The 27646-nt window shown below is 45.1% G+C and overlaps 2 protein-coding genes across 2 annotated transcripts in view; both read left to right on the forward strand.

Annotated features, from left to right (window-relative positions):
* Positions 1-25842, forward strand: LOC310799045 (uncharacterized protein; the record flags this gene model as incomplete). The annotated part of the gene is made up of 11 exons (XM_083661613.1): positions 1-7; positions 9408-9554; positions 9828-9917; positions 10238-10462; positions 12247-12585; positions 12770-13024; positions 13602-13719; positions 14373-14430; positions 24468-24647; positions 24865-25487; positions 25638-25842. 10 exons carry the CDS (start codon positions 1-3, stop codon positions 25171-25173), a joined length of 1728 nt encoding a protein of 575 aa, XP_083517739.1. The 3' UTR covers positions 25174-25487; positions 25638-25842.
* Positions 25841-27646, forward strand: part of LOC310799183 (G2/mitotic-specific cyclin-B2-like) — a 9708-nt gene continuing 7902 nt past the window's right edge. Inside the window, exon 1 of the mRNA XM_083661750.1 lies at positions 25841-27542. Within this exon, the coding sequence (XP_083517876.1) occupies positions 27420-27542 (123 nt within the window). The 5' untranslated portion in view covers positions 25841-27419. The remainder of the gene's footprint in view (positions 27543-27646) is intronic.

Consider the following 27646-nt stretch of genomic DNA (forward strand, 5'->3'; position numbering starts at 1 on the left):
ATGTCCTGTAAGTAAGGCCATGGGTGGGTAATGGCTTGTTGCTGCTCGTCGGTCTCGGACTCTACAACTCCAACCTCTGCGTCAGCGTCACTTTCTTCGGCGTCGCTCATGTTATTTAAGTCGCAGACGCTACCTATTTCTCAACGTATCGTATCTCTCTCTATTTTATCTCCCGTCTTTTTTCGTTCTCTGTTTGTTTGGCAGGCCGCAGGCAGCGTGTGTCAGTCTCCCAAACATCCGTGTTTCTTTTATTTTTGCTTCTTTGTCCACGCCCCTTAAGAGATCATCGAGCCAATGAGGTTTCATAATACTGACAGAGAGGCTGAGAGAGTCAATCACAAGGCTCGTTTGAGATGAGCAAATTCTGCGCAGATTCGACCAGCGCCTTGCTTGCCCCGTTGCATGATGGTTAGAAAGTTGTCCGACTTGCTCCGTCCTGCCCGACTGCGTGAGTCACGTGACTCTCGCGAGAGCGAGGCGGGCACAGATTTGGAGCGAGGCGCCGCAGTTGCTCCCCACCAACTGCGCCCGACTGTGGATGACAGAGGATGACGAGAAACGCATCAAGCTGAGCGCCCATTGGTTCAACACAGGTGCATCACAAACCCACAGTGAAGTGTAGAAACTTCAATTTTATATCTATTCCAAGCTGTCACTCCATATTTTACATAAATACCACCTGGAATGCCTACATTAAAATTAAAATAAGGAATCTGAAGATCTGTGTTATTTGAGCAGTGAGTGTGGGTGGCGCTAATGCATGTTTTAATTTGTTTACAAACCGCTGTTAAACCAAACTGTAGAAGAAGAAAAGCAGCAGCGAGTGTGCTGCGGGGGTGTTCGACTTGTTGACGCCTCGCCTGACTGTGCTCGCCTGCTCTCGTCTGCTTTCCAGGCGAGGCGGCAGTTCACAGACTGTTTTCTGTGAACTTGCTAACACTCTTCTTCAGCTCTACACTGCCGTAGTTACCAGCCACAAGCCAAGAGGAAGGAAATGATCTCTTTGAATATCTCTGCACACCATCATGAATGCCGTCTCAAATATTGTTCTCAGTCATCTTTGTGGAGGTTGAAGGACTGCAGCCATGTTGTTGGCAGGACCTACATTTGTATTTGTGACCTGTTTGCACCTCTCAGGTATGATTGTTTATCTCTTGTGGTCATTATTAGTAAAGTGGAGTTGCAGGCTAGTTGATTATGTGTCTAGGGTTAGGGTTACACACTACAGTATTCAATGTGGACCTTGATAGTCTTGGGACTTTTGTCTGTGTTTAGGGCTTATTATTGATTTTTGCTATGGTGGCCAATTAAAGAGCCATTTCTAGGCTACTTAGAAAATATAAGTAATAATCTGAAGATTTTGCTAGATTTTGCAAGGTAAACATGTGTAAAATGAACTTTTTTTCAAGTGCACTTAATTTACAGCATGCTATTATTTAAATAGCCTAGTGTAGAAATCCTTGATTTTAGATGAAGAAATATGTCCAGATCTTTTTAATGCCTCCCCCACACCTGACGAGAGTTTGCCCGATTGTGGCTTCACTGTGGCTGTTCATTGGCTAATGAGTCTCGCATGTTGGTCCTCCGCTGACACCACTCTCTCTCTAGAGGACACTAGCTGAAGCTATTCTGTAAATTTGGGGAGGAACAACAACAACAAAAAATTGGTCGAATGTCCGCCCACTTCCGGCCGAAACCACGCCCCCCCCCCCCCCCCCCCCCCCCTTTTCAACTCAACTTTTCAGTTGACGGGCTATTCTCACTACACTTGTAGGCTACTTGTACAATTGTACATTGTACAGTTGTACAATGTAACCTTACCCGCTGATCACTTAATTGGCTGCCGTTCTGACCAGAGGTGGGTATATTTCAAATAGATTTGTGTATTTTGTCATTTGTATTTGGCTGGACCGAGAAAAATAAGATGTAGGCTAATTTGTATCAAAATACTTTCAGATCTTGTATTTTGTGCATTTTAAATACATAAAATACATTTTTATGGTGAAAATTCCCCCAGAGATAAAGTACTATAAATGTGATGATTAGATATTGCATGCTAGCCTAAGGCAAACACTGCTCTATCTGCAAATTAAGCTGTTTAGGCTACTGCATGCAAACAAGTGTTTGAGTGACTATCTGTAACCATCTATGCACTGTGAGAACTACTGGAACCACGTGTTAGTGGAAATTCCCCCAGACAGGGCTACTGAAACCGTTAGTGGAAACTCCCCCAGAGTCACTCGTCTATTTCACAGAATAGAGAGGGGAAATCTCTCTTCTCTTCAGCAGGCTTCTAGCCTGGCTGGGGGCTGACTGAACAACACAAGTGAATCCGCAAATCACAAACCATGGAGCAACACCACCTGCGATATTGGGATTTCTGGTTTTACTATCAAATAATTATTTAACAAGAATGTGCCCAATATGAGCAGCAGATGAGGCAGCAAGCTGTTGAACATTTCATTCTGCAGATCAGAGTAGCCTACGTACCGAAGGAGATGAACAGAGGCCCTGTTGCTGTTGAGAAATGTGATGTTGTTATGACCATAGGTAGTGGAACGCATCTGTACTTAGGGGTGGGGGGTGTGTGTGTGTGTGTGTGTGTGTGGGGGGGGGGCGTGTCGGGGGGGGCGATTTTGGTCGTTTGAAGCCAGATTCATATAGGAAAATCTAATTTCAAATTAACATTAGGATTAGACGGTTGTGATGTCAGTATTCAGTCTTAACTCATTGAGTGCCAGCCACTTTTGGAGAACGGACGCTCCCAGTGCCAGAGTTTCAGAGCGTTTTCAGTGATTTCTCGAGGCCCACAGAATATTGTGTGATATTACTATGTAAACACCGAACACGCACAAAGAACGACGAGACTCTATTGTATCAGCAGCAAAAAAAAGTTTATTGATATCATTTTCCGTTCTTTAGTTATCAGCCGGAGAAGATAGGTCAAAAACAGCAAAAACATGCGTTTCCATCTAGAAGCTGAGATATTGAGCCTTTTTTGAAATTAAGCATTTCAAGCAAATCACTGACTCTGAAACTAATATTTTCTGACCTGAAACATCTGAACAGTAATTTCCTTCAATATAACAGCACCCACACCCCCCTCTACTGCAAACTCCTCCTCCGTGGGTGTGTCTCTGCTGGTGGCTTTGCTCGCTCTGCTGCTTGTCAGGCGAGTCTCTGCTGCTTGCGGATCCACGTTCGGGATGGCCGCCGCTCGTCGGGGGAGTCTGGATCGGGCTCGCCTCGCTCGTTTCTGGGGTTTCGGTTGTGAGCTGGGATGAAGCTGCGTCCGATTCTGGGCTTCCTGGTCTTTCTGCTGCGCGTTTCAAAGTGTGCTGCACCCAGAGTCTATTTTCGAGGCCCCCCACCGTTGTTGCCCGGCTCCCAGCGCGACCGCGAAAAGCCAAAGCATTCTCATGAGAATGGTTTCATCACGGCTTTTTCTGCTGTTTTTACTCAACTTTCTCTAATCTGGAGAGCACTGTCGCCACCTAATGGGTCGGTAAAATAGGTTATACACATTCAACATGACCCAAAATTTTACAGGAGATGTATTAGGCATTGATCCACGTCCCACCGTCAAAAAACGCAATTGACGAACATACTCGTCGCGCTTATACCGGAAAACAACTTTCCCACATGAAGGCATTAGACCACGTTCCGGTCATTTTGCGGTACAAAGCGCATGTGGGAAAAGGGCTCTAGAAATGCCACCTATATAGCTTGTTCACTTGAGAATCAAACAGGGCCATAGTATTTGTAGAATAGGAATTGAGTTTGTTGATGAAAGAATCACTGAAATGTAGCTACTCACAGGCGCAGCGGCGTAGAAAGGTGCACATGACGGGACCCAGTGCAGAGCAATTTTGAGCGGCCCTAGACTAGTGCCCATACACACACACACACACACACACACACACACACACACACACACACACACACACACACACATACGCTTAGGCATATAGGCATATAGGCTAAAAAATAATGAGTAAGGCTTGGCCTTAGCTTGGTAAGTGACAGTTTCATTAGAGAACCATACTTTTTTCACTATTCAGAGCTTTGCATGATAACACTTGCATCAAAGAGAACAAGCTCAATATGAATGCATTATAAACCGTGAGAGGGAAGAAAAAAGATGTCATCACTCACCAGAAGGGTTTGTTACTCTGCACTCCCCAGATCAGAGTTTGGTTTAGGCCTACTAACTGCTGCTTCGGAGGATGTCAAAGACCTCTGTAGAGTCACAGACAAAATTTTACATGACAAGCTGCTTTGTTTTGTGCCACAGAAATATTCAGATGAATGAAGTCGTGGGTTTGGTTGATGGACACTTAAAATTTGTATATTGTGTTGTGCTGCTGTACTGAATATTGTCTATTTCTGACACTTCCTGTTGTGTAGCTATGTTTTACTTTTTATTTTACTTTTTTTTATTATTGTCTGTTTTGGTGTTAAGTAGGCTACTACATATGTCAATTGTCACTTTGCCTTCAGTTTTATAGGGATTTTATATTTTTGTAATTTGTTATGAAAGCTCTGATGACAACTTAACTATAACAACTATAACTAACAAATTCCCTCTATATCGGCCACAAATTAATGTCCAAAAGCTTACCTGCTGCTCCAGTTCTCTGATGGTGTCTTACCCTATGGCATCAGTGTCTAACCACCAACAAAAAACTCCTTTCGACTATTGTTGGCTCACTATAATTCCTCCATATGCAGACTCCCCACAGGAGGAGACATTGCATATGTCAAGTGTGCCTGTAGCCAATAAAGCACTTCCAGTTCCATTATGACTAGGGATGGACATTTCTAGCAAAAACACTATTCGAAATTCGCTGGCCAAATTAGAATTTAATTCGAAATTCGAAAATAAAAATAAAAATGTAAAAAAAATTAAAAATGTGTTTTTTTTTTTTTTTTTTGTGAGTGAAATGTTGCATTGTCTCCCCTGATTCTAAGTCTACGGCTTTATTAATTAATATAAAAAGCTTCTGCTGTGGATTTTTAGCTCAAACAAGCATTGCACCACTGAAGTAAAGAACATGTTACATGACATTGACATTTTCGAAAATAAAAAACAGTTTTGACAATCATGAGTGGTTCATTAAATATTTAGTAGGCTCAGGTCTGAGTGCCAAAGGGGTGCCAAAGTCACCCCCTCTCCCTCTTCATGGGATTTCATCCGCCATTCATTTTTCCATAAACCTTGCTTAAAATGCTTATAAAAATTGTTTTACTTGCTCAAACCAAGCGATTTGACTATACTTAGAATCAGGGGAGACAATGCAACATTTCAGTCAATTTTTTTTTTTTTTTTTTTTTTCCCCCCCCGAATTTCGAATTTCAATAATAAAAGTCGACCTTGATAATAACAACGATTATTCGAAAATTCGAAATTCGATGCCCATCCCTAATTATGACGGACAACAAGTGTTGTCTCATCCTTGCTTTTTAGCAAGGAAGCCAATAACTTCCTGCACGAACTCCTGTAGTGTTTGTCGCTGATTCATTTTGAGGAAATGACACCCGGGTTTCAGTGAGGGATTAAACATGTTTATTAGTGGCGCTATTGTTTCAACACCATGCGCCGAGGTTCACACAACCCTTTTCGCTCCGTAAGTACATTTGAAATTTCATTTGCGAAACTTTATCGAGTAGTTTGAAAGATTTAGCAGACGGAGCGACCTGTGGACGCTACATCGGCGGTGTACTAATAAGGGACTGCTCCGCGTTAGCTAGGTTAGCAGTTCCGAAAGGGGCAAGAACATACTCGTCCTTGGCACTCTACGTTACTAAACGAAATGACGAACATACTCGTCCTTGGCACTCAATGAGTTAACAATCATATATTTGCTCCTTTTCTCACTCACTCCTATGTCACCACCTGCTCTCCCTGCAGGGTTTGAGATTAAACTAGCCCTATCCAGCTTCCCCCTGCAGTCTCCTTCAAGCCACGCCCCCTAACGCTCTGTTCCCCCAGACGGGTTAATGTGATGTCACTCGGGTCCTTAACAGCTGAACTGAAGGAGAAATAAGTTGTGCTGAAAAACAACTGAAATGGAAGAACTGTAGTGTGTTAGAGCAGTGGTCCCCAACCACCGGGCCGCAGACCGGTACCGGGCCGCAACGTATTTGGTACCGGGCCGTGAGCCGGTCAAATTTTTTTTTTTTTTTTTTATAAACTTAGGCTATAATATTATAGGCTGTGTGTGGTAGTTGAAACATAAGCCGTTTTCACACACAGATCACGCAAAATTGCAGTTCAAAAGGCCCGCAAAACCGGCAGCCTCACCACAGAAATTGCTTTCACACACAGCCAAGCAGCACCGCCACATTCCCGTCCTGGGGTGTGCTTTCAGGCGACAGCCACCGCTCCCGGATTGAAAGGCGAGCGGAGGCATTTCCACTAGGGGTGGGAGAAAAAATCGATTCACCTAAGTATCGCGATTTTTAATGTCACGATTTTTTGGATCGATATTTTATTCAAGAATCGATAATCGCAAAAGCAAAAAAAAAAAAAAAATTTTTTTTTTTTTTTTTTTGGTGCTGCAGTCAGGCCACTCACTGAACAGCAGGTCAGGTGCCGCCTACTGGTTTACTAGTGGTTGTATTACTTTATTAGTTAGTCTGAAGTAATAATTACACTTCAGGGTTAAAGTGGGTGCATCTCATTGTAAAATTGGACTTGGCCCAAATTAGGCTTCAAACGGCCCAAATTGGGCTTCAAACGACCGACATTGAGCTTCAAACGGCCCAAATTTCACGCGCATCGGCCCATATCGGCCTGGCCTGCTTGGTATCTAATGCCCAGCCTGAATTATGATCCCAGTCCGCCCCTGTTTTTAACTATATCGCCCAGCCCTACTCATGATATACAGTCTCTAGTGTATGATTCAACTTTTCCCATGTTCTAATCTAGTGTAAAAAAGCAAACAAACTGAAAAAAGAAAAGAAAAAAAGAAACAAAAATCGCAATAAATCGTAATATCGAATCGCAATAATCGTAGAATCGCAATACTTAAGAATCGCAATATAAATCGAATCGGCACCCAAGTATCGTGATAGTATCGAATCGGGAGATAAGTGAATCGGCACAGCCCTAATTTCCACCCAGCTCCTCGCCCAAATGAATATTTTCGGTAGGCTGCTGTATGATGAACGAATTCATTCAACAACCAAACATCGCTGATGTATGCCAGCCAACGAGGTGCAGCTGCGGTTGTTAAGGATCAAGCTGATAAAGCTGCGCTCGTTAAGGATCAAACTGATAAAACACAAAAGTGTTGTCCACATGCAGCATGGTAACAAGGCTTTCAATATTCATCTGATCGACTTTATGCATCACAGACGCACCATCATGTAGCCTATTAGGTAGGCTACAAGGCTAATTCTTATCTTTTGGTCCCCGTTTTTTGATGATTCCCATCAAGTAGCCGATTAGGGGCCGTTCTGAAAGACGACGCTCGCATATCAAACAGCTGCAGTCTGCATAACGTTCATCGGGGGAATAGTATAGGGCAGGCTATACATGCACATGACTACTATAACGTTAGTAGTTTTTGTAAGGGAATGCACAAGTGGCTAGCTAGACAGATTGCAGTTCTGGAGCTGGTTTCCAGAGGGAATATCCTCAGACCAACTCGCAGACAGCTATCACAGACAGCTAGTCCTCTGAAGCGTATTATTATATCCGTTAATTTTACCTAGGCTACTAATGTCAACATCGTTTGAGCATAAAGCCTAACCTACTTACAGGCACGGAGCATTCCTCCTCGCGCATGATTGTATAGGCTACTTTTTTTACTTTCACTGTCTTTCTTGCTGCATGAGGTGATTTCCCCTGTAATTTTTTTATGAATGAGCTGAGCATTCACACTGTTCCGGCTTGCTGCTCCTACGCTTTCAAGTGGAGGCGGGTTACCTGCTAAGCCGGCGCTGTGACTAGGTCGGCTGGCGGGACAAAAGGCGTACAACAATTACCCACCAACGCGCGTTCAGAACTTTCACATCGGAGGCGCGAATCCTATTTTCCGTGCATTTGCATTTTGCTTTCGAGGCCGGTGTGAAAGCGCCTATAGTTTCAAGTTGATGTTTATTTATATTTGTAGTTAAAACAAAAACATAAATACTGTATAGGCTACATACAGTACAACACAAAAGGCTGTTATTTACCCTTTGTCGCCACCTGGTGAGTAAATATATATTATGTAACTAAAACCATTAAAATTGACAACCGGTCTGCGACTTTTTTTCCATGTATCTGTAATTTCTGAAAAATCGACCGTGGTTCGAAAAAATAAACACCGCAATGACGCTCAGCGAAACTTCGCCGTTGGTATGCACGGTTGCATTGACTGATATAGGTTCGGAGAATATTATTGACGTGTGAATTAATCGCACGAAAAAACCGCTCCCGATGTGTAAGGACCTTTAGAGGGTACACAAAGGAGAATACTGTCACAGAGGACTAGAGATGATTTACCATCTAAAGAAACCAGAAAATTTCCTTTTAAAGAAATATGGCTAAAAATGATTAATAGATCATCAAAATATGAAATTAATATAATATTTTGCAATGAATCGATGAATTGACTGATTGTTGCAGCTGTTTATCAGTTTTTATAAAATGTATTTTTATGTATTTTCAAAATCCAAAATACGTATTTGTATTTCAAATACATTTATTTTCGCCCATCTCTGGTTCTGACTAAAAGCATCACTGAATAGAGTGACAATCTTCAGCGTAATCGTCAAGTGTGTGGGGTTGCATCTGAACGGTAGCGATTGTGTGTACATTCCAAGATTAAAATGTAAAAAAATCGGTTATCTCTATCGTGAGGTGTGTGGACTCTCAAGATTTTTATAATGTTCAAGGATTTGAAAAATTTTAGGTGTGGGGGAGGCATAATGTCAGCTTCTGTTTCAGGATTTCTGGGACAAGCGAACAGCATCTGTGCCTTGATTGGCTCATCGGTGGATCTGCCCTGCTCAGTTACACATCCCACTTCAAGCAAGACATGGTATACTGTAGACCGGAATGGCGAGAAGAAGAATGAGATCTCTGTAGATAGAAATCGTGTTATGTATGATAAGTCTAAAGAGAGTAACTCCACCCTAACAATTAATGATCTAAGAGAGACTGATACAAATAAATACTTCTGCAGAGAAGCTACTGACAACTCAGAATGGAATCTGTCCAGTGATATTTCTCTCCGTGTTACAGGTACAGTGGTTCTTTGTCAGTGATTCATTACTTTGAGAATAATATCAGCACATTTAACAGTCAGTTGTCATTTCAGACCTCCAGGTAAAGGTGATTCCTGTCACAGGGACAGAGGGACAGAGAGTAACACTGATATGTAGCACCAGCTGTGATCTGACTGAAAACCCTACAGTCTACAGCTGGTACAAGAATGGAGTGTTCCTCTATCAGGAGGACTGGTCTCCCTGGTACCAACACCTGGTCAGCAGTGAGGAAGCAGTCAGATACTCCTGTGCTGTCAAAGGCTACGAGCAGCTCAGAGCCCCTGAAGTCTCAGTGGGTCAGTGGTGACATTAGCTCCTAACTTCTTCTACATTAGAGAATTATGATAAAGAAACAAGACATGGAAAAACATATTCTATTTTCTTAAAAATAATAAAAGCTATGACGAAAAACCAAAGTTATGATAAAAGAAATGTCATAAAATAAATGTTTAACTAATTATGCTCATTAATATAATGCTGTAATGTATTCCCTCCTTTAGGTTTCCACTCCAGTACTGTAATGAAGTTTATTAATATAAGACTGCATGATGTCATTTATTTTCCTCTAGATTCTGTCACATCAACCTGCTTTAGTGTGACCTATGCTGAAGGGAGCATGTGTTCTTCTCAGCAGCCCTGCTCCATCACATATCCCACAGGTTAGAGAGTAGCTGTTATCTATCCTGTTTACTCAGTAACTCACAAGCATAGTTTAAGAGTGCATTCAATAATCTAGAATGTTTATCAGCCTCTATGGGCAAACTAATAATTGCATCCACATCAACAGTATGTGTCTTCTCCTCCACAAGTCTGTGGCAAAACCCATATAAATACAACATTTTACCTTTTGTTACTGGGACAATGACTTCAATTCTATAGGTCCTGTCATTTTTATAAGCCTGCAGTGCTTTGCTATTTCACATTAAACATCAGAATTGCCATGCAACTGATGAAAAATGTATTCATCATCTCCCAACAGAACTACATGTTGAAGTGACTCCTGCTACTGGAACCAGACGTGGAAAATTTGTCAAACTGTCCTGTAACACCAACTGCACTCTGACTGACCACAAACCCATCAACACTTGGTTCAAGAATGGACAATTTGAAAACTTCAACGACGACATCTCCACTTTCAGCTCCTCTGTTGACAGCTACTCCTGTGCTGTGACAGACCATGAGGATTTATGCTCTCCTGCAGTTTGTGAGTATGAAACAACTCACAGTACTGTATAACTTCTGCTATGAAACTTTGGTTTGATTAGTCTGCAATGTTTAAAAGACAGTAAGAAACATGATCTGAGGGGTGTCTGGGTAGTAGCGGTAAAAGCACTCTGCTACCACCACGGAGACCCGGGTTCAATGCCTGGTCGCGGTACTTCCAGGTTGGACAGACGTTCCTACAGACATCGGCCATGTCTGCGGGTAGGAAGTCCTGGTTGCTGGACTAGTGCCTCCTCTGGTCGGTCGGGGCACCTGTTCCAGGGTGAGGGGAACTTGGGGGAATAGCGTGATCCTCTCCCGCACTACGTCCTGCCGGTAACTCCTCGCTCCTCACAGGTGGAGCAACGACCAGGTCATCAGGGGGAAATAACACTCAAACATGGACTGTATTTGGTAAATGGACTGCATTTATATAGCGCCTTTCTAGTCTACTGACCAGTCAAAGTGATTTACAACACATACATTCACCCATTCACATACCGATGGTGACAAACTATGACAGGGTGCTGCCGCAACTATCGGAGGTCATTTGGGGTTCGGTATCTTTCCCACAGACACTTCGAGGAGGAGCCGGGAATCGATCCACCGACATTCTGATTAGTGGACGACCCGCCCAGAGCCACAGCCCCCCATTACTATGTGTTTTTCCTTGTCACACCATACTTGCATACATGCTTAAAGGAGCACTTCACCGAAAAACAATGCTGATTTACTGTATTTTGTACATATTTCACACACATCTGAAAACTGTAGACAGTTTTGCAGACATTAATTTAGTTTGATGGTTATTGAGAGTTGATTTGAGTTAAGTTGTGGACCAGTGATGTCATTGGAAGACTTCAACCCAATGATTCAGTTCCGATGACATCAGTGGTCCACAACTTAACTCAAGTCAACTATCAATAATTGTCAAACTAAATTAATGTCAACAGGGTGGGAATTACAATGGCCATGGCCTGCATTGCCCCTCCCTCTGACCGTGATGCCATGAGATCCCTAAGGCCACCTTGGCAGTGCCCTGCTACCAGCCTGCGACTGTCAGTTGCTTTAAAAGCATCAGTGGTCTCAGTTCAATGTAGCCTGCTCTACGCAAAGGATGTGTATTGGTTCATTTGTGACCTGCTCTGACAAAATCAGTCACATGCACCACTGGCCCGTTTTTTATTAATATTTATTTCGGCTGTTTGGGGTTTCACCAGATTTGTGCCCTAAAAAGATTTATGATGCCGAAGGTCAGATGGCCTTGCCCCTAAAATGACGAAATTCCCACCCTGGTCTGCAAACTGTTTAGAGATTTTGGATATGTGTGAGATCATGTGCAAAATAAATCAGCATTGTTTTTTGGTGAAGTGGCCCTTTATTTATTGTTTTGTATTATAAAGATATTAGGAGGTTAGGGTGGAGACTGAGAGTGTGTCTATCTGCATGTGTTACACTCTCCAGGAAAAACTCCTCACTCCCTCCCCTGTCCACAAGGGGGGTCTGGGTACTGTGGGTATCTGGAATTGGCAATGGCAGAATTGGAAGAAAATGGGGGGGGGGGGGGGGAGTAAAACAAATCTTTGGGGCATCCTGGTGGCTCTGTGGTCTAAGCGGCAAATACTATGTCCTGGGTTCAAGTCCAGCGCTTTGCCACATATCATCTCTCATATCTCATATCATATCTCTCTTCACCATAGATTATCAAATGATGAGTATTATTTAAAAGTGATATTCAATCATTCAAAGTGAGATTTCACTTTTAGTCTTTCATCTATATTTCAGGTACTGAGGGTAAGAACTGCTGGAGTGTGAACTACATCAGCAGGAGAATCTGTGCCCCGGAAGGCTCTTCAGTGGACATTTCTAGTGATTACTCATATCCCAGTGACCAGCAGTTCAAGCCTAAATTAGGTTATACTATAAGGAAACCTGGCACGATGCTTCCTGAAAGTCTGATTGAAGATGCATGTCATGTATATCATGACAACATGGAGAACCAGCACATCCTGAGAATCACAAACCTGACAAGAAGTGACTCGGCAGAATACACATTCAGATTCCTATTAGATGACCGGGAACAGCAAGATTCAGGTGCTCCTGGAGTCACGTTAATTGTAACAGGTAAGTCTTAATTTTTGTTGTGTCATTGTATCTTCCGCCTCATGAGCATCATTTCCTGATGGGGCCTAATTGTGAGCCTTTCTGTGAATTCTAGACTCATCTGCGATTTCAATAATGAAATAAGAACATCCTTCTCCTGACTGAATGTATTTTACACTGAGTGTTCAGTCTAACCATCTCTCAGCCCTGACAGTGCAGGTGACTCCTGCTGTGGTGACAGACGGCCAGAGAGTAACACTGACCTGTAGCACCAGCTGTCCTCTGGCTGACAACATCCCCTACATGTGGTACCACAACAGACGACCTCTGACCTCACCAGAGAGCCAGCACAAACACCTGGTGCTAGACCCAGTCAGCAGTCAGCATGCAGGAACCTACTCCTGTGGTGTCGCAACCCTCCAACACATCAACTCCCCTGAAGAGACGCTCACTGTCACAGGTGAGTACGGCTTTAAGATATTTGATGAGGTGTGTTTAGGTGTTACAGGTACAGTATAGGTTTTGCATTTGAACTTCATAATTGTTCCTTTTTGTGGTATCACATTAAGAATCACAAACATATTACATCACAACACAATAACAACATATTTCTTTCTGACTGGTGGATATTTTATTAACATCTGTATGAAGCTAATATCAACCCAGACCCTTCAAAAAGTGAGTCCTCTGGTGAAACAGTGTGTAGCAGGTCCGTGACATTGGCTTGCAGCAATGATGTTAAGTATATCTGTTTTATAAAGACTGTAAATCAAGGGCTTAAACCTATTATTACTTTGCTGAAGATGATTGCATGCAGGCAGATGCTCCACTGCTGGAATAATCTGAGAATTGCAGTAAATGGGATAGATTAGATTTGGCATTTGGTACTGGAAGTGATTTGTAGATCAATCAGGCATCACAGACTTTCTGGAGTCCAAGTGACAGAAATCTGATGCAGTGATGGACAACTTTACTCCTTAACATCAATAAATTAACAAAAAAAAAATCCACCTAATCCACATTTGATTTGCTCACAGACACAGGGACATGGACAATAGCTGCAGGAATCACTGCTGTTCGGACATGGACAATAGCTGCAGGAATCACTGCTGTTCTCCTGGCTGTCATACTCCTCTCTGTCTTCCTGTGGATGAGGTGAGCTGTGCTCTGTTTCAGAACAATGACATTCAATCTCTTGTCTAAAATTCATTCATTCATTACTCATTCATTCATTTATAGATAGATAGATTTATCACCGGTGATAAATACGATACTCATCACTGTGTTTTATATAATAGAGTTGGCTGGTGTTCCTTAGCACAAAGACGAAAATTGCACTGGCATTTGTTTTTATATAAAGCCTTAATTGGAGACTGTCCAGATTATCTCACTTCGTTAATGAAATGGAAATCTGGCTATTATAGCACACGTACCACAAACTGGCTCACTCTTGTGATTCCAAGAGTTCATACGGAACTCGGAAAAACTGCTTTTAACTACTGTGCACCTCATACATGGAACACCATTCAACAAACACTAAAACTCAATACCCTGGTATCTTTCGGTCAGTTTAAATCTCTGATCACCAACCATTCCACCACCATAACCTGCACTTGTTTTGATTAACTGTACATACTTTATATTTATTTACCATTTATTATGTTTGCATTTTGTACATTTACTGTATTTATTATGTATGTATTTCTTTACTCGACATCATTGCAAATGAGGCTTGTCCTCAATGAATTTTCGAGTTTAAATAAAGATTGAATGAATGAATGAATGAATGAATTTGTTGCACTAACCAGAAGAACGAGGACCTCCACTCAACCCCCTGGACCTGGGACAACAAACATCTATGAGCAGGTGAAATACAATAATTAAACGATTCCATTGCAAAAATATAAATATTGTGAATGCTTCTGTCTTGTTTAGAAAATGTTACACCTTTTCTCCCTTGCTCTTATTTCTTCAATTGGTCTGTCATAAATATCATTCTAGTGAACAGAAATATATTTTCCTTTATAAATATGTATGTGCACTGCAGCTTTTACCTTTGTATTGGTAGTCTTGGTAGTATTGCTGGTCATGATGTCAATGTACGTAGGAATTAAAGCATCTTGTAATTAGGTTAGACTGGTATATGAGTTTACGATATCAGCCTTTTGTTTTGCCTCCACCGGCGATAGCCAGGCCGGAGGCATTATGGATCCGGGTTGTCCGTCCGTCCGTCTGATGTTCGTTAACGCGATATTTGAGGAACGCCTTGACGGAATTTCAACAAATTTGCCTCAAACATCGACTTAGACTCAAGGATGATCTGATTAGATTTTGGTGGTCAAAGGTCAAGGTCACTGTGACCTCTCAAACACCATTTTCAAGCTTGTTAACGTGATATCTGAGGAATGTCTTGGCGGAATTTAACTCATTGAGTGCCATTGACGTCTAAAGACGTCAATTCAAATAGTAACGTAGAGTGCCATTGACAATTGCGTTTTTTGACGGTGGGACGTGGATCAAAGCCTGATGCATCTCCTGTAAAAGTATGGGGGATTTTGAAGGTGTATAAGCTATTTTACGGACCCTTTAGGTGGCGACAGTGCTCTCCGGATTAGAGAAAGATGAGAAAAAAGATTAGAAGAAGCCGTGGGGAAACGGAAACCGATGCATGCTGTAACGTTAACTGTGAACAGCAGCCAATCTGCTCCCACAATTGAGCCTTTCTGTCTCTGTTGCGATAGTTTCTCCATATGATTAGTTGCCAGAAAAGGAGCACCCGACACCAGCGTCTTTCTGAAAAGTTAAATTATTCTCAGCTGAAAGCGCTGGGAGCCGGCGCACAAAAACGGCGGAGCGCTGTGAAAATATACGCTGGGTGCAGCGCACTTTGAAACGTGCAGCAGAAAATTCGTGCAGCAGAGAGCCACCAGAGACACTCCCACGGAGGAGGAGTTTGCAGTTGAGGGGGGTGGGGCACGCAGGGCACCATACAACACCGACCCAGACAGCAGGCTCAATGGACAGATTGGCAAACACAAGCTAGAATACGAATACCTGATGCCCACCAGCAGTAAATCAAGACCAGCAAGAAGGTGTAGGGTCTGCGCACGCAGGGGCCAGCGCTGCTGGTTGCAGCTAAAAAATATTATTTTGCCATCAAAATTCCTTTGTTTTTGCTGTTTTATTGAAGGAAATTACTCTTCAGATATTTGAGGTGTCACTACATCAGAAAATATTAGCTTCAGAGTCAGTGATGTGCTTGAAATGCTTCATTTCACAAAAGGCTCATTATCTCACGTTCTAGTTTGAAACATCTGTTTTTGGTGAAACCAACCTATCTTCTACTGCTGATAACTAAAGAACGGAAAATATAAATAAACTTTTTTTTGCTGATGATACAAGAGAGTCTCATCGTTCTTTGGGCGTGTTCGGTGTTTACATAGTAATATCACACAATATTACAGTATGTGGGTCTTGAGAAATCACTGAAAACGCTCTGAAAGGGCTGGCACTGGGAGCGTCCATTTTCCAGAAATGGCTGGCAGCCAATGAGTTAATCAAATTTGCCTCAAACATTGACTTGGACTCAAGCATGAACTGATTAGATTTTGGTGGTCAAAGGTCAAGGTCACTGTGACCTCTCGAACGCCATTTTCAAGCTTGTTAACGTGATATCTCAGAAATGCCTTGACGGAGTTTCATCAAATGTGCCTCAAACATCGCCTTGGACTCAAGGATGAACTGATTAGATTTTGATGGTCAAAGGTCAAAGTTCAAGGTCACTGTGATCTCACACACCAAATTTCCAAGCTCTGTAACGCAACATCTCAGGAGCGCCTTGACGGAACTTCCTCCAATTTGCCTCAAATGGCGATTTGGACTCAAGAATGAACTAATGGCGGAGGCATAAATCTGCGGTGCAGTCGTTCTAGTTAAATATGAATTGTCGGCATGTCGTCCACTGCTGATATGATGGAGGTTTCTCCAAGACCACAACTACATTGACTTACAATACTAAGACACTGTACCAAACAATGGCTGTCTGCATCTTCAATATAAATATATTGGTGCTATATAAAAGACCAACTAGTCAGGAACAAGTCCATATGTAGACCGCACACTCTTAAACATAGACGGTGACCAAACTTGTCAAAAAGACTTGATTTATTTAACCCTTGTACCCCAATAATGCAAAAACCTCAAATTACCATTGGTCCATCTGATGGACCTTAAGAGTAATACTGTACTAATTTATCAATATTAATTTTAATTTTGTAATTTTTGATTGTTAATAATTCATTGGTAACTTCCCTAATACCTCATACCACCATTTCATACCTATTCGAATTTTAACCCCTCAAATGCCAGTGTACACTAAGTACAGTAAAAATAAAAAAGTACAGAAAAAATAATTTTTTCCCTTCCCATAAAGTCAAACTGGATTTCCCCTGGGGGGATTATCATGGCTTGGGATATGTCAAAGATTGGCAGCAACATTTATTCTGATCACTCTTTAATTTTTCAAGAAATGTACATTTGCAATTGAAATCTTCAATTTACCTCAATTTGAAATCCTCAATTTGATGGACCGTCATATTTATAATGTATTCATTTATGAATATACATTTTTATTTTTTTTATTTTTTATTGTTTATAATTCATTGGTAACTTCCTCCCTAATACCTCATATCAACATTTCATACTTACTCAGAATTTTAACCCCTCAAATGCCAGTGTACAGTAAGTACAGTACAATGAAAAACGACATACAAACACAAAAAGTGAATTATTTTCCTTCCCATAAAGGCAAACTGGATTTGGGTCTGATATTAAGGGCAGGTTGGGGTGTTTTACAAAAGTCACCACTGCAAGATGCCTAGTGTCAAAGATTGGCAGGATCCATCTTAGAATCAAATCACATAACCTATGACATCACTAGCCTATGACATCATCAGTGATGTCATAAGATGATTTTGGTCAATAATGATGTCACTGATGACATTACTGATGATTTCACAGACATTGTGACATCATCAGTGGGTTTTCATATTTTTTTTGTAAAAATAATATTTTTCATATTTTGAGCCAAAAATCAAAAAAGCGCATGTTTTGGACTACCAGCCATTTCCCCCAAAACACACAAATGAGCTTTAGTCCAGCATCCATCGTGGTCTAAAGGCTTCAAATCAGTAGTGTGGAACGTCAAATTCAGTTTTCTAATATTTTCCCATCTTTGGCATAGGAAACAGTTTTTTTTACATTTCATGTAAACTGTATGGAATTGATTGCTATGCCAAAACTGGGGGAATATGGGGAAATAGCCAAACACAGTAGAAACTACAATTTTAACCCCTTGAGTCAAGTTGAGATGTGTAACATCAAGGAAATAATGATTTTTTGGAAAATTAGCTGGGAGTAAAATTAGTTTTTTTGTTTTTATGCAAAATTAACATTGAAACCAATGGGAAAACTATGCAATGGACTTTGAGACCATGTAACTCCCCCAAATTTTCAACCAACTCCCAAATCTCTTTTCAAGGTCAAATGTCAAGGTATTTGGTCCAGGATGAGAGCAGAAGAAAATAAAATCCATTACTTTTGTGAAAATAAAGTGTTTATAATGTAAGTTAATGGGTCCATCTGATGGACCAATGGTAAATTTAGGTCTAATTTCAAAACAAGGTCTTTGGATGGTAGAAAGATGATAGATAGGGATGATTTTTGTAAAATACCCCCCAAAAAAATACCTAGCCTTAATTTCAGACCATTTAGTCAAAAAATGTCCAAACGGCCACCATGCGAATGTAAGAAATATCCATCAGATGGACTAGTAGGGTACAAGGGTTTTAAGAGCAACGCTTTTCGCAGACATGCTTCATCAGGTTCATTCATGTCCAGCACATCTGCAAAACGCGTTGTTCCTAAATAAATCAAGTCTTTTTGACAAGTTTGGTCACCGTCTTTGTTTGGGAGTGTGCGTTGTTCCTGACTAGTTGGTCTTTTATATAAACTCCTCAAAAAAAGTTGGGAAACGTTATTTCGGTCGATTATTTCTCCCCTTTAATAATACCAATTAGTATTGTGTTTTACTTCGTTTCGAACTCAAGCTCTCACTAGTGCCTACAACGCTGCATAGCAGCACTATGGAAGACTGTCATTTTGCTCCAAAATTACTTTTCATTAAAACCTGACCACCCACCTTTAGGTGGCGTGGTGCCCCCCTGGGGCTGACATGGCCACCCACCTCACCCACGTGACTACGTCACGTCCTGTCAGCCCCAGGGTCCGTCACTCTACGTTTCTTCCAGCCACTGAGAAGACGTGTTTTTGAAAGCTCCGCGGTTAGCTCTGAGTTGGCTCTCACATAGCTTTAGTTACTAGGCTCGTTCCGTCTTATTAGCCCACCTTAAGAGGTTTGCGTGGAACGAGGTAAAAGCAGGCTTCGGGGACCCGATCCTGTTCTCTCCACCGGCGGCGTCGGAACAAGTCATCTAAAGCTAAGAGTATCTTCCTTAGTTAACTGTTTATTGCTACCGCCGTGTAGTTGTGCTTGCTACCGCCGTGTAGTGGGTTATTGCTGCCGCCGAGTAGCTGTGCTTCGCTCCCCCGGCTGGGGCAGCGTTATCGTTGAGGGCTGACTTAGGTCCGCGCTCAAAACTGTTAGGCTAGGTTGCATACGTGCTGTTAGCTTACAGTGTAGCACTAGAACAATAGGCTAGCTAGCCTGGGTTCTTGCGGATAGCCTAGCTTGCACCCGTGTGGTTAGCTTCCGTGTGCTTGTGTTTTAGGCGCCGGCTTTGTTGTCAAAGCGCGCGCGTTACTCCGGCTGGAGTGGCGCTAGACTAGTTAGCTAGTTGCTTAGTGCAGTTAGCTTCGACTAGCTTGTAGCATCCCAGCTATCTTCACCGTCGTAAGCTACTGTTAAAAGTTAAAGCTTACGCGGTGCACTCCCGCTAATTCCTGGTTCAGTCGGCAGGCTTGTTGCGAGTTAGCTTCGCTGAACTCGCGCATGGACCGATCGGCTACCATGAGAAAGGGGGGGACAGTTAGAACCTGTGTTAGCTGTGACGCTACTGTGGCGAGTTTCGACCGTCACAGGGAGTGTGTGTTTTGCCTCAGGCACAACCATGCTACCGATGCCCTGCTGAAGGCTGACTTCTGTCAGACCTGCAAAGGCTTCGCCCTGGGCGACCTGCGCGAGAGAGCTTTGCTCTTTGTCCAGGTGGGACCAGCCCTCAGCCATGCACCTCCCGAGGGAGGCGCTACCGCTGGGTCAGACCACTCGGTCGAAGGGGAGCTACCTGACGAGCAGGTTTCTCCGGTCCAACCTGAGCAGCAGACGCAGCGAAGCTCCGTTCTGAGTTGGGGGGATGAGCCCATCGATCCCGTGTTAGAACGGGGTGGGCTCTTCCCTTACGACCCCATAGTCGCCCCCCCCCCCCCTAGACACCCCCCAAGAGGAGATGTCAGGCGGGGAGGACTGGGACGGTGCAACCACTGTCACCTCTCTGGCAGGGGCCCGCTCGGAGACGAGCGTCAATGAGCCCTACCAGAGGCAGTTTCAAGGGGTGATGGCTAGGGCCGCAGCGAAGCTCGGCATCGCTCGGGCCGAACCACCCCCGCCCCCCGAGTCAGTGCTGCTGGGGTGTTACTTCCAGCCGCGCCAGGCACCACAGGCGCCCCGCCCGAAGCCCCTCTTACCCGTCTGTATAGACGTGGTTCGCGCGGTGAAGATGGGATGGGACAAGCCTCAGGAGGCCAAGCCGCTCTGTGGGGGCATGGCTCCTTGGTCAGCTTTAGAAGGGGGGGATAAGCTTGCGTTCACCGCGATGCCTCCCCTCGAGGAAATGGTGGCCAGACACCTGGCCCCCAACCCCGCGAGGCCCACCTTGCCTTCAAGGGCTTGCCAGCTTACAGCCAAGCTGGCTGAGAGGTCGTACTTGGCGGCGGGCCAGTCCGCCGCCATGTCCAATAACCTGGCTATCCTGCAGGGCTACCAGGCGGTACTCTTGCGGGAGATACAGGGTGACCCCGCCCCCGAGCTATTTACAGAGCTCAGGATGGCCACGGACTACGCCCTGCGTATGGTCGACTGCTTAGCGCAGAATAGCAGGAAGGTCATGGCCTTCTCCGTTATGACTCACCGTCACCTGTGGCTGAACCTCACCCAGCTCCTGGAGCAGGATAAGAGGAGGCTGCTAGGCGTCCAGATCTCTCCGGAGGGACTGTTCTGTCCTTCCGTGGAGGCGCAGCGGTTAGAGAAGCGGCAGCGGGACTCCGTGGCGGTCAGTACCCTCAAGCCTAGGCGCAAAGGGGAGGACCGCCGGTTCCAGGTGCAATCACGCTCACAGAGTCGCCCTCCGGGGCCTCCAGCACCGCGTACCGCCCCACGCCCACGGGTACGGGCACCACCTAGGGCACCTCTGATGGATGCGCCCCACCCAGCCGCAGTGGGCTCCTCCTGGGTCCCACGGCAGGCCAGGGCCCGGGGAGCCGGTGACCAGTCCCACACTTAGTCTCCTCCCGGGGGAAGGGGGGGGGGGGGCTATGAGCCCACCGTCGTTGGAGCTCAGCGCTCAACTTCGGGCCGGGACTCAGCAAGGGCCTACCCAAACTGTCACTCACCGGTGCCTTACGCCCGGCGGGGACGGCAGCTCGCCAGGGCTTGGCTTCAGGGCCAGCCTTCGGTTTGTAGCTATAGGGACAAGCCCACCGTCCTCGGTGCCCACGGCCCGAGTTCGGTCGGGAGCTCTCCCAGGGTCTCATACCCACCGTCAAGAGGCCCCCAGGACAAGCCCACCAGCACTGGCGCCAGGCGCACATTGTTGGTCGGGAGCTCTCCGGGGGACCACACGAGCAGACAAGTCCGCGCGCGGCGGTCGAAAGAGAGCTTTGCCTCCTTGGTCCCCCCAGCCTGCGAAAGCCGCACGGCGGGGGGGTTTCGCCGGTTCAACACGCTCACAGGGCACGTCAGTAGGCGGAGCCCGCGTAAAGAACCGGCAGGGGGGCATAGCCTTTTCTGTCCTGCCCCCCCCATTTTCTTCCCCAACCAAGATACCGGGCCAGAACCCGGTACCCAACAATTTACTCATGGCCAAGGGGGCGGGCTCCGCCCCCTTTGGCCTCAAGAGACCATCTCTGTCCAGCAGGCTCGATGCCTGGGAACGTCTGTGTTCCCCGTCCCCTTGGTTGCGGCGTACCCTCCAGAAGGGATACGCCCTGCAATTTGCCAGGCCCCCGCCCAGGTTCGACGGGACCCACGATACAGTCATGGAAGGGGAGTCCATGGACATACTCCACAAGGAGGTTATTTCGCTCCTCGCCAAAGGGGCGATCTGCTCGGTTCCCGAGGCGGAGGTGCGCTCGGGTTTCTACCACAGGTACTTTGTCGTGCCCAAAAAGGACGGCTCCATGCGTCCAATTCTGGACCTTCGGCGTCTCAACAAGACGCTGAGGAAGCTCCCGTTCCGAATGCTCTCCTTTTCCCACCTGTTCAACGCGTTGAGACAGGGGGACTTCTTTACTTCCGTGGACCTGAAAGATGCATTCTTCCATGTCCACGTGGTCAAGAGGCAGAGGAAATACCTGAGGTTCTCCTTCCTAGGGAAGGCTTACGAGTTCTGTGTCTTGCCTTTCGGCATGTCTTTGAGCCCGCGAACCTTCACGGCATGCGTGGAGACGGCCTTGGCCCCCCTCCGCGCGAGGGGGATTCGCATGTTCCTTTATCTCGACGACGCTCTTATTGTGGCAGACTCGAGGGCTGGTGCCACGAAACATACCAGGGTGGTGACCAATCACCTACAAACCTTGGGGTTCTTGGTGAACTGGAAAAAGAGCTGCCTCGCCCCAGAGCAGATGGCTACCTTCCTGGGGCTCGAGTTGAACTCCAGGGCCATGCGAGCCCGCCTTTCACCGGAGCGACAGGCTCGCACGGTGCGGACAGCGAGGACATTAAGTCTTTACTCCTCGGTGTCAGTACATCAGTGCACAGTCATGTTGGGCCTGATGGCCTCGGCACTGCATGTGCTCCCTCTGGGGAGGCTACACATGCGTCCGTTCCAGATCTGGTTCCTTGGGCTACGCATGGATCCGGCCAGGGACCGTCATCGCAGGGTTCCTATGACAGGTCAGGCCCGCCAGGCGTTGGTCATATGGGCAGACCCCCGTTACCTCTCGAGGGGCACTCGATTGGGTCCGGTCCCGCTCAGGTTAGTGATTCGCACCGATGCCTCCCTCTGGGGTTGGGGTGCGGTGTGCGGGCATTTGTCGGCAAACGGCCGGTGGGAGGCTCAGGAGCTTCGCCACATAAACGTGCTAGAGCTGGAGGCGATTCGCCTGCCTCTGCTTCACTTCCAGCGGATCATACATGGACGCCATGTGCTGATTCGCTCGGACAACATGGCGGTGATCACCCACCTGAACAAACAGGGCGGTGTGCGGTCGAGGGCGCTGAACCAGTTAGCGGCGGGGATTCACCTGTGGGCGTATCCCCGTCTCCTGTCAGTGTCGGCGGTCTATCTGCGAATAAATAAATCTATGAATTACGGCGGAATCACACACCTGTGACTGGCACACACCTGCCAGCACTTGAAGCTCAAAACAAGAGTGAATACCAACAGAAGAATATTGCAGGGGATTTTGGCACATTTAGTTGGGGCTCTACCCACACGGTTAGCTGTGTTGCTCATTCCACAAATGCACGATCCGTACAAGTTGTACCTGGTTGTAAAGGTGACTAATCAGGCTTCCCAACGATATAAAATACCAATTGGTATTATTAAAGGTAGGCTATATTAGTATATTGGTATATTGGTATATACTGTATATTTAGTATATTGGATTTATCTTGCTGTGACCTGCTGCACATCCCTTTGGATGTGCACGAGTAACTTTCTCATAAATATATTGGTATTGAGAATCAGCGTTCAAAAGCCTAGTTGCAATCATTTTATATTGTTCTGGATAAGAGGATCATCCGAAATTATAAAATGTAATGTAATATATTATATATATATATATATATTCATATTCTATGTTCTCTACCCATCATCACCCTGGCCCTAGAGCCCCATCACACAGGTAATTGTACAGATTTCAAGCAATTTGAGATGAATACTGAAAAACTAGATCAGTGGTTCTCAAAGTGGGGTCTGGGGACCACCAGGGGTCCTTGAGAGAGTTCCAGATAGTCCCCATTGTAAATTCATGAATTGTTAAACTTCACCATTAGCCTTGACTGACAAACAGAGAAGGAACCTATAAAGAAGTAAAAGACATCACTCACGTGACTCACATCACATCACATCACATCACATCACATCACATCACATCACATCACAGTTTTTGGATTTTGTAATCTGGAAGCAGTTTTCACTGAAAGGTGAAACAACACAAATACTGTATGATGGTTTATAGTGGGACCTTCCATGCCTGCCCCATTCACTTCAATAGAACTGTCCCCAAAGTCTAGCCCCAATGCAAAATGTGAACACTGTGATGCTTCTATTTAGGTTACTTGCACACAGAGAGGAAGCAAATTGTTGCATTTCTGATTAACTATATCATATCATTTTATTTTTGAGGGCTTTAAAGCATGAATGACAGATGAATAGATCTGAGGGCCGGGGCTATTTCTCTTTAAGAAAAAGAAAGAAAAAAAAGCGGTCATCGGATGAGGCCCTCCCGTCTGTATGCAGACTCGTTGACGTCTCGGATGAGGCCGATGACGGTTGTGTCGTCTGCAAACTTCAGGAGTTGTTTGAATACATTATCAATCACTTTGTATGTTGACAACTTGAGGGCACTCTTTCCAAACAGTGGAAATACCATGTTGGAATAAAGCTCTTTTCTACTTATAGTGAAGTAAATAGTTGTTCTGCTTCTCCTGCTGGCTGTCTGTGCAGGTAGAGGGAGGCACACTTGGAGAGCTCTCTCTCCTGCGGTCTCCTGGAGATGTCAGATCAAATGAACTTCAGGGACCCAATGGAACACCTGGTGGTCCCCTGGTGTCTTCTGGAGAGACAGATCACCTGGTGTCTCCTGGAGAGAGAGGTTCCAGGTCACCAGGACCAGACGAGCAGAAGGTATTGTGACCATCACACGCACCTTTTTATCCTGAAAATACATTGTCTTTGCAGACTTTGTAGACTAACCCTAACCCTAACCCTGACTTAGACTGTGTAGTTACACTGTTGTAACTACTGCTAATTATGTATGGGGAGATTTTTTTTTTACTAAGTGCAAATAGTTTTGTTGTTGTTTAATTGTTCTTGGATTTCACTATTTACTGTTGTTTACCAGGAAGCAGCGATGGCGAGGGTTAAACGGAAGCTCTTGGAAGTGCTGTATGATTTGGGAGACGAAGAGTTCAGGAAGTTCAAGTGGTGGCTGCAGCAGCCTGGCTGCCTCGGACATTTCCCAGCCATCAAAAAGCACCTGTTGGAGGAAGCAAAGAGGGAGGACACAGTGGATAGGATGTACCAGACCTACACCGGAGACTCTCTGGAGGTGACCAAGAAGGTTCTAATTTTGATGAACAGGAACGATCTAGAGATGACTTTGTCTCATGGCTCTGTGCCGGGCTTTTTAATGGTTTTTAATACAGTGTAGTTCTATGGCTGCACTTTAGTAGCACGGTTTTAATAGCACGGCGACTTGTTAGCAAAACAAATTCATTGTTGATTTGGTAAGCAATGCTTAAAAAAAACAGTTAATAAAGCAGCAGAGCAGCCTAAGCTTCACTACAGCAGCGTCCGCTTTTCTAAGAACAAGGAAGTTCCTCTCTACTCCATCGTCCAATCAGCTCAGGCCCAGAGACAGGATGAGGTTCCTCTCTACTCTGCCGTCCAATCAGCTCAGCCCCAGAGACAGGAGGAGGTCCAGTATGCTGTTGTCAACTTCAACAGACCCAACAGTGATGCTGGGTGAGCACTGAGCAGCTCTTGTCATTACAACTGGACTCCTGGGTCCTTGCTTACCAGGAAGAATCACAGGCTAATACCTATTTACAGTCAATGGCTAATACATACGTATTGGTTGTGGGCCCCCCCATATTTCCCCCCTTGTCTCAGCAGTTTCCATAACAAGAGGCTCAGATTCGGCTTACAAGAAGCCCAAGAGGAAGGCCCAGAAGGAGAAACAGAAGCAGAAGAAGTTGGGGTCCAAGTCAAAGACCACCAAGAAACCCCAGACCTTTCAGTACCTTCCCAAACCCAAGCCCAAATCTAGGTCCTTTCCCAAACACAAGCTCAAACCCCTCCCGAAGTCCAAGCCCACGTCCAAGGCCCAGGTCTACTCTCAGCGCCAGCCTCTGTCCCAGTACAAGCCACGTTTCAAGTCCCGGTCCAGTGGGAACCTGTCGCTGACGGGACGGGCCCGGCCCAAATGCCGAGCTCAGATCCAGTCAACATTAAAGTCCAAGTCCAGGTGGAGCATATCTCAACACCGAGACTTGTTACAGTCAGGAAGGCCGCCTTTAGGCCCCAGCCTAAAGCCAGATCCCAGCCCACGCCCCAGGTCCAGCTCCAGATGTCCCAGCCAGCAGGGGTGTCATGCAAGCCAACAACCCGAGGGGGCGAACTCTGGTATATTTTTGGCTGCAAATTTTTTTTGGGGGGTTGGAAGCCAGATTTAGAGGAATATCCCATTTTAAATTAACAGACTGAGCAGGTGTAACCAGGCTATTTTCCAAACAGCTCAGCCTCCTGGAAAGATCCATAATCAGACTAACGGCCGGTTCACACACACGCCTACGCCTATGCCTACGCCTATGCCTACGCCTATGCCTACGCATATAGGCATTGCTTCATGCACGCCTGGCGCCTATTTTCGTTCACACAGGACGCCACGCTCTGCGCTACGCTGAACACATGAGCAGCGGTTTTTTTACACTTTTCAGATCTGATTTATAGCATGGGTGAGTCCTCTTTTTTATTGTAATGTGCAAGTGAGGATGTCTGTCTATTTCTTGGCCCGTCCCTCGGGTAATCATGTGACTATGAGTCATCAACACCATGAGTGATATATGCATTGAGACAGGGGGGGTATATATACATCTGATAGAAAAGACGTTAATAGAGGAACACATGAAGGACAGCTTTCCTACTATGCACTCGTTAATTCGCGCTCCACCCTCCCTTTTGGGCAAACTCGGTAGAAAATATGGCTTAAGTCCACCAGAAACAACAGCCAGCTTGACAGTTCAGCGCGCCTAGAGCTGAAAAATAGAACAGACGCCTAAACGATAAATGCAGCGCAGCGTAGGCACAGCGCGAGCGTGGCTTCAGCACAGCGTGGCAGCGGTATGTGTGAACGCTCTCGTCTGTTAACAAGGACGCCTAAATTTTAGGCGTTGCTTAGGCGTTGCTTTAAGCGTCGCTCTAGGCGTGTGTGTGAACCCGCCGTAAGTACATTGCCACTGCCCAGGCTCAATGGACTTGACAAAAAAGGGAGACCACACATTTCAAAGCAATGTAACACAATGTATATTTTGGCTGGTATTGCCTTTTCAGAAGGTAGAAATCTTTTCTCTTCCATTAGTCTCATCTAGTGTCCTCTAGAGCAGGGGTTCCCAACCTTTTTTGTGCCAAGGACTGGTAGATACATGGAAAGAAAAGTTTTAATTTTAATGGTTTTAGTTACATATATATTTACTCACCAGGTGGCGACAAAGGGTAAATAACAGCCTTTTGTGTTGTACTGTATGTAGCCCATACACTATTTATGTTTTTGTTTTAACTACAAACATAAATAAACGTCAACTTGAAACTATGTTTCAACTACCACACACAGCCTATAATATTATAGCCTATGTTTATAAAAAAAAAATCCTCTCAAAAATCTGAGGGGGCAATTCAATGGGCATGACACTTCTGCCAGCCGGTATGGGACACGCAACGTCGGTCCAGGCTGCCATCAGAGTTGGGGACTGGAAGCTGCTGACAGGAGACCCGGGACACGGAGACTGGATCCCCCCACAGGTACTGTAACACTAACAAACCAGATTTTATTTTTCAGGGACTTACCGGTAAGTTCATATCCGTTAGCACAGTGGTTCTCAACTGGTGTAGCCTCAGGACCCACT

Source organism: Poromitra crassiceps, assembly GCF_964638095.1.
Source record: "Poromitra crassiceps genome assembly, chromosome: 27".
Lineage (NCBI taxonomy): Eukaryota > Metazoa > Chordata > Actinopteri > Beryciformes > Melamphaidae > Poromitra > Poromitra crassiceps.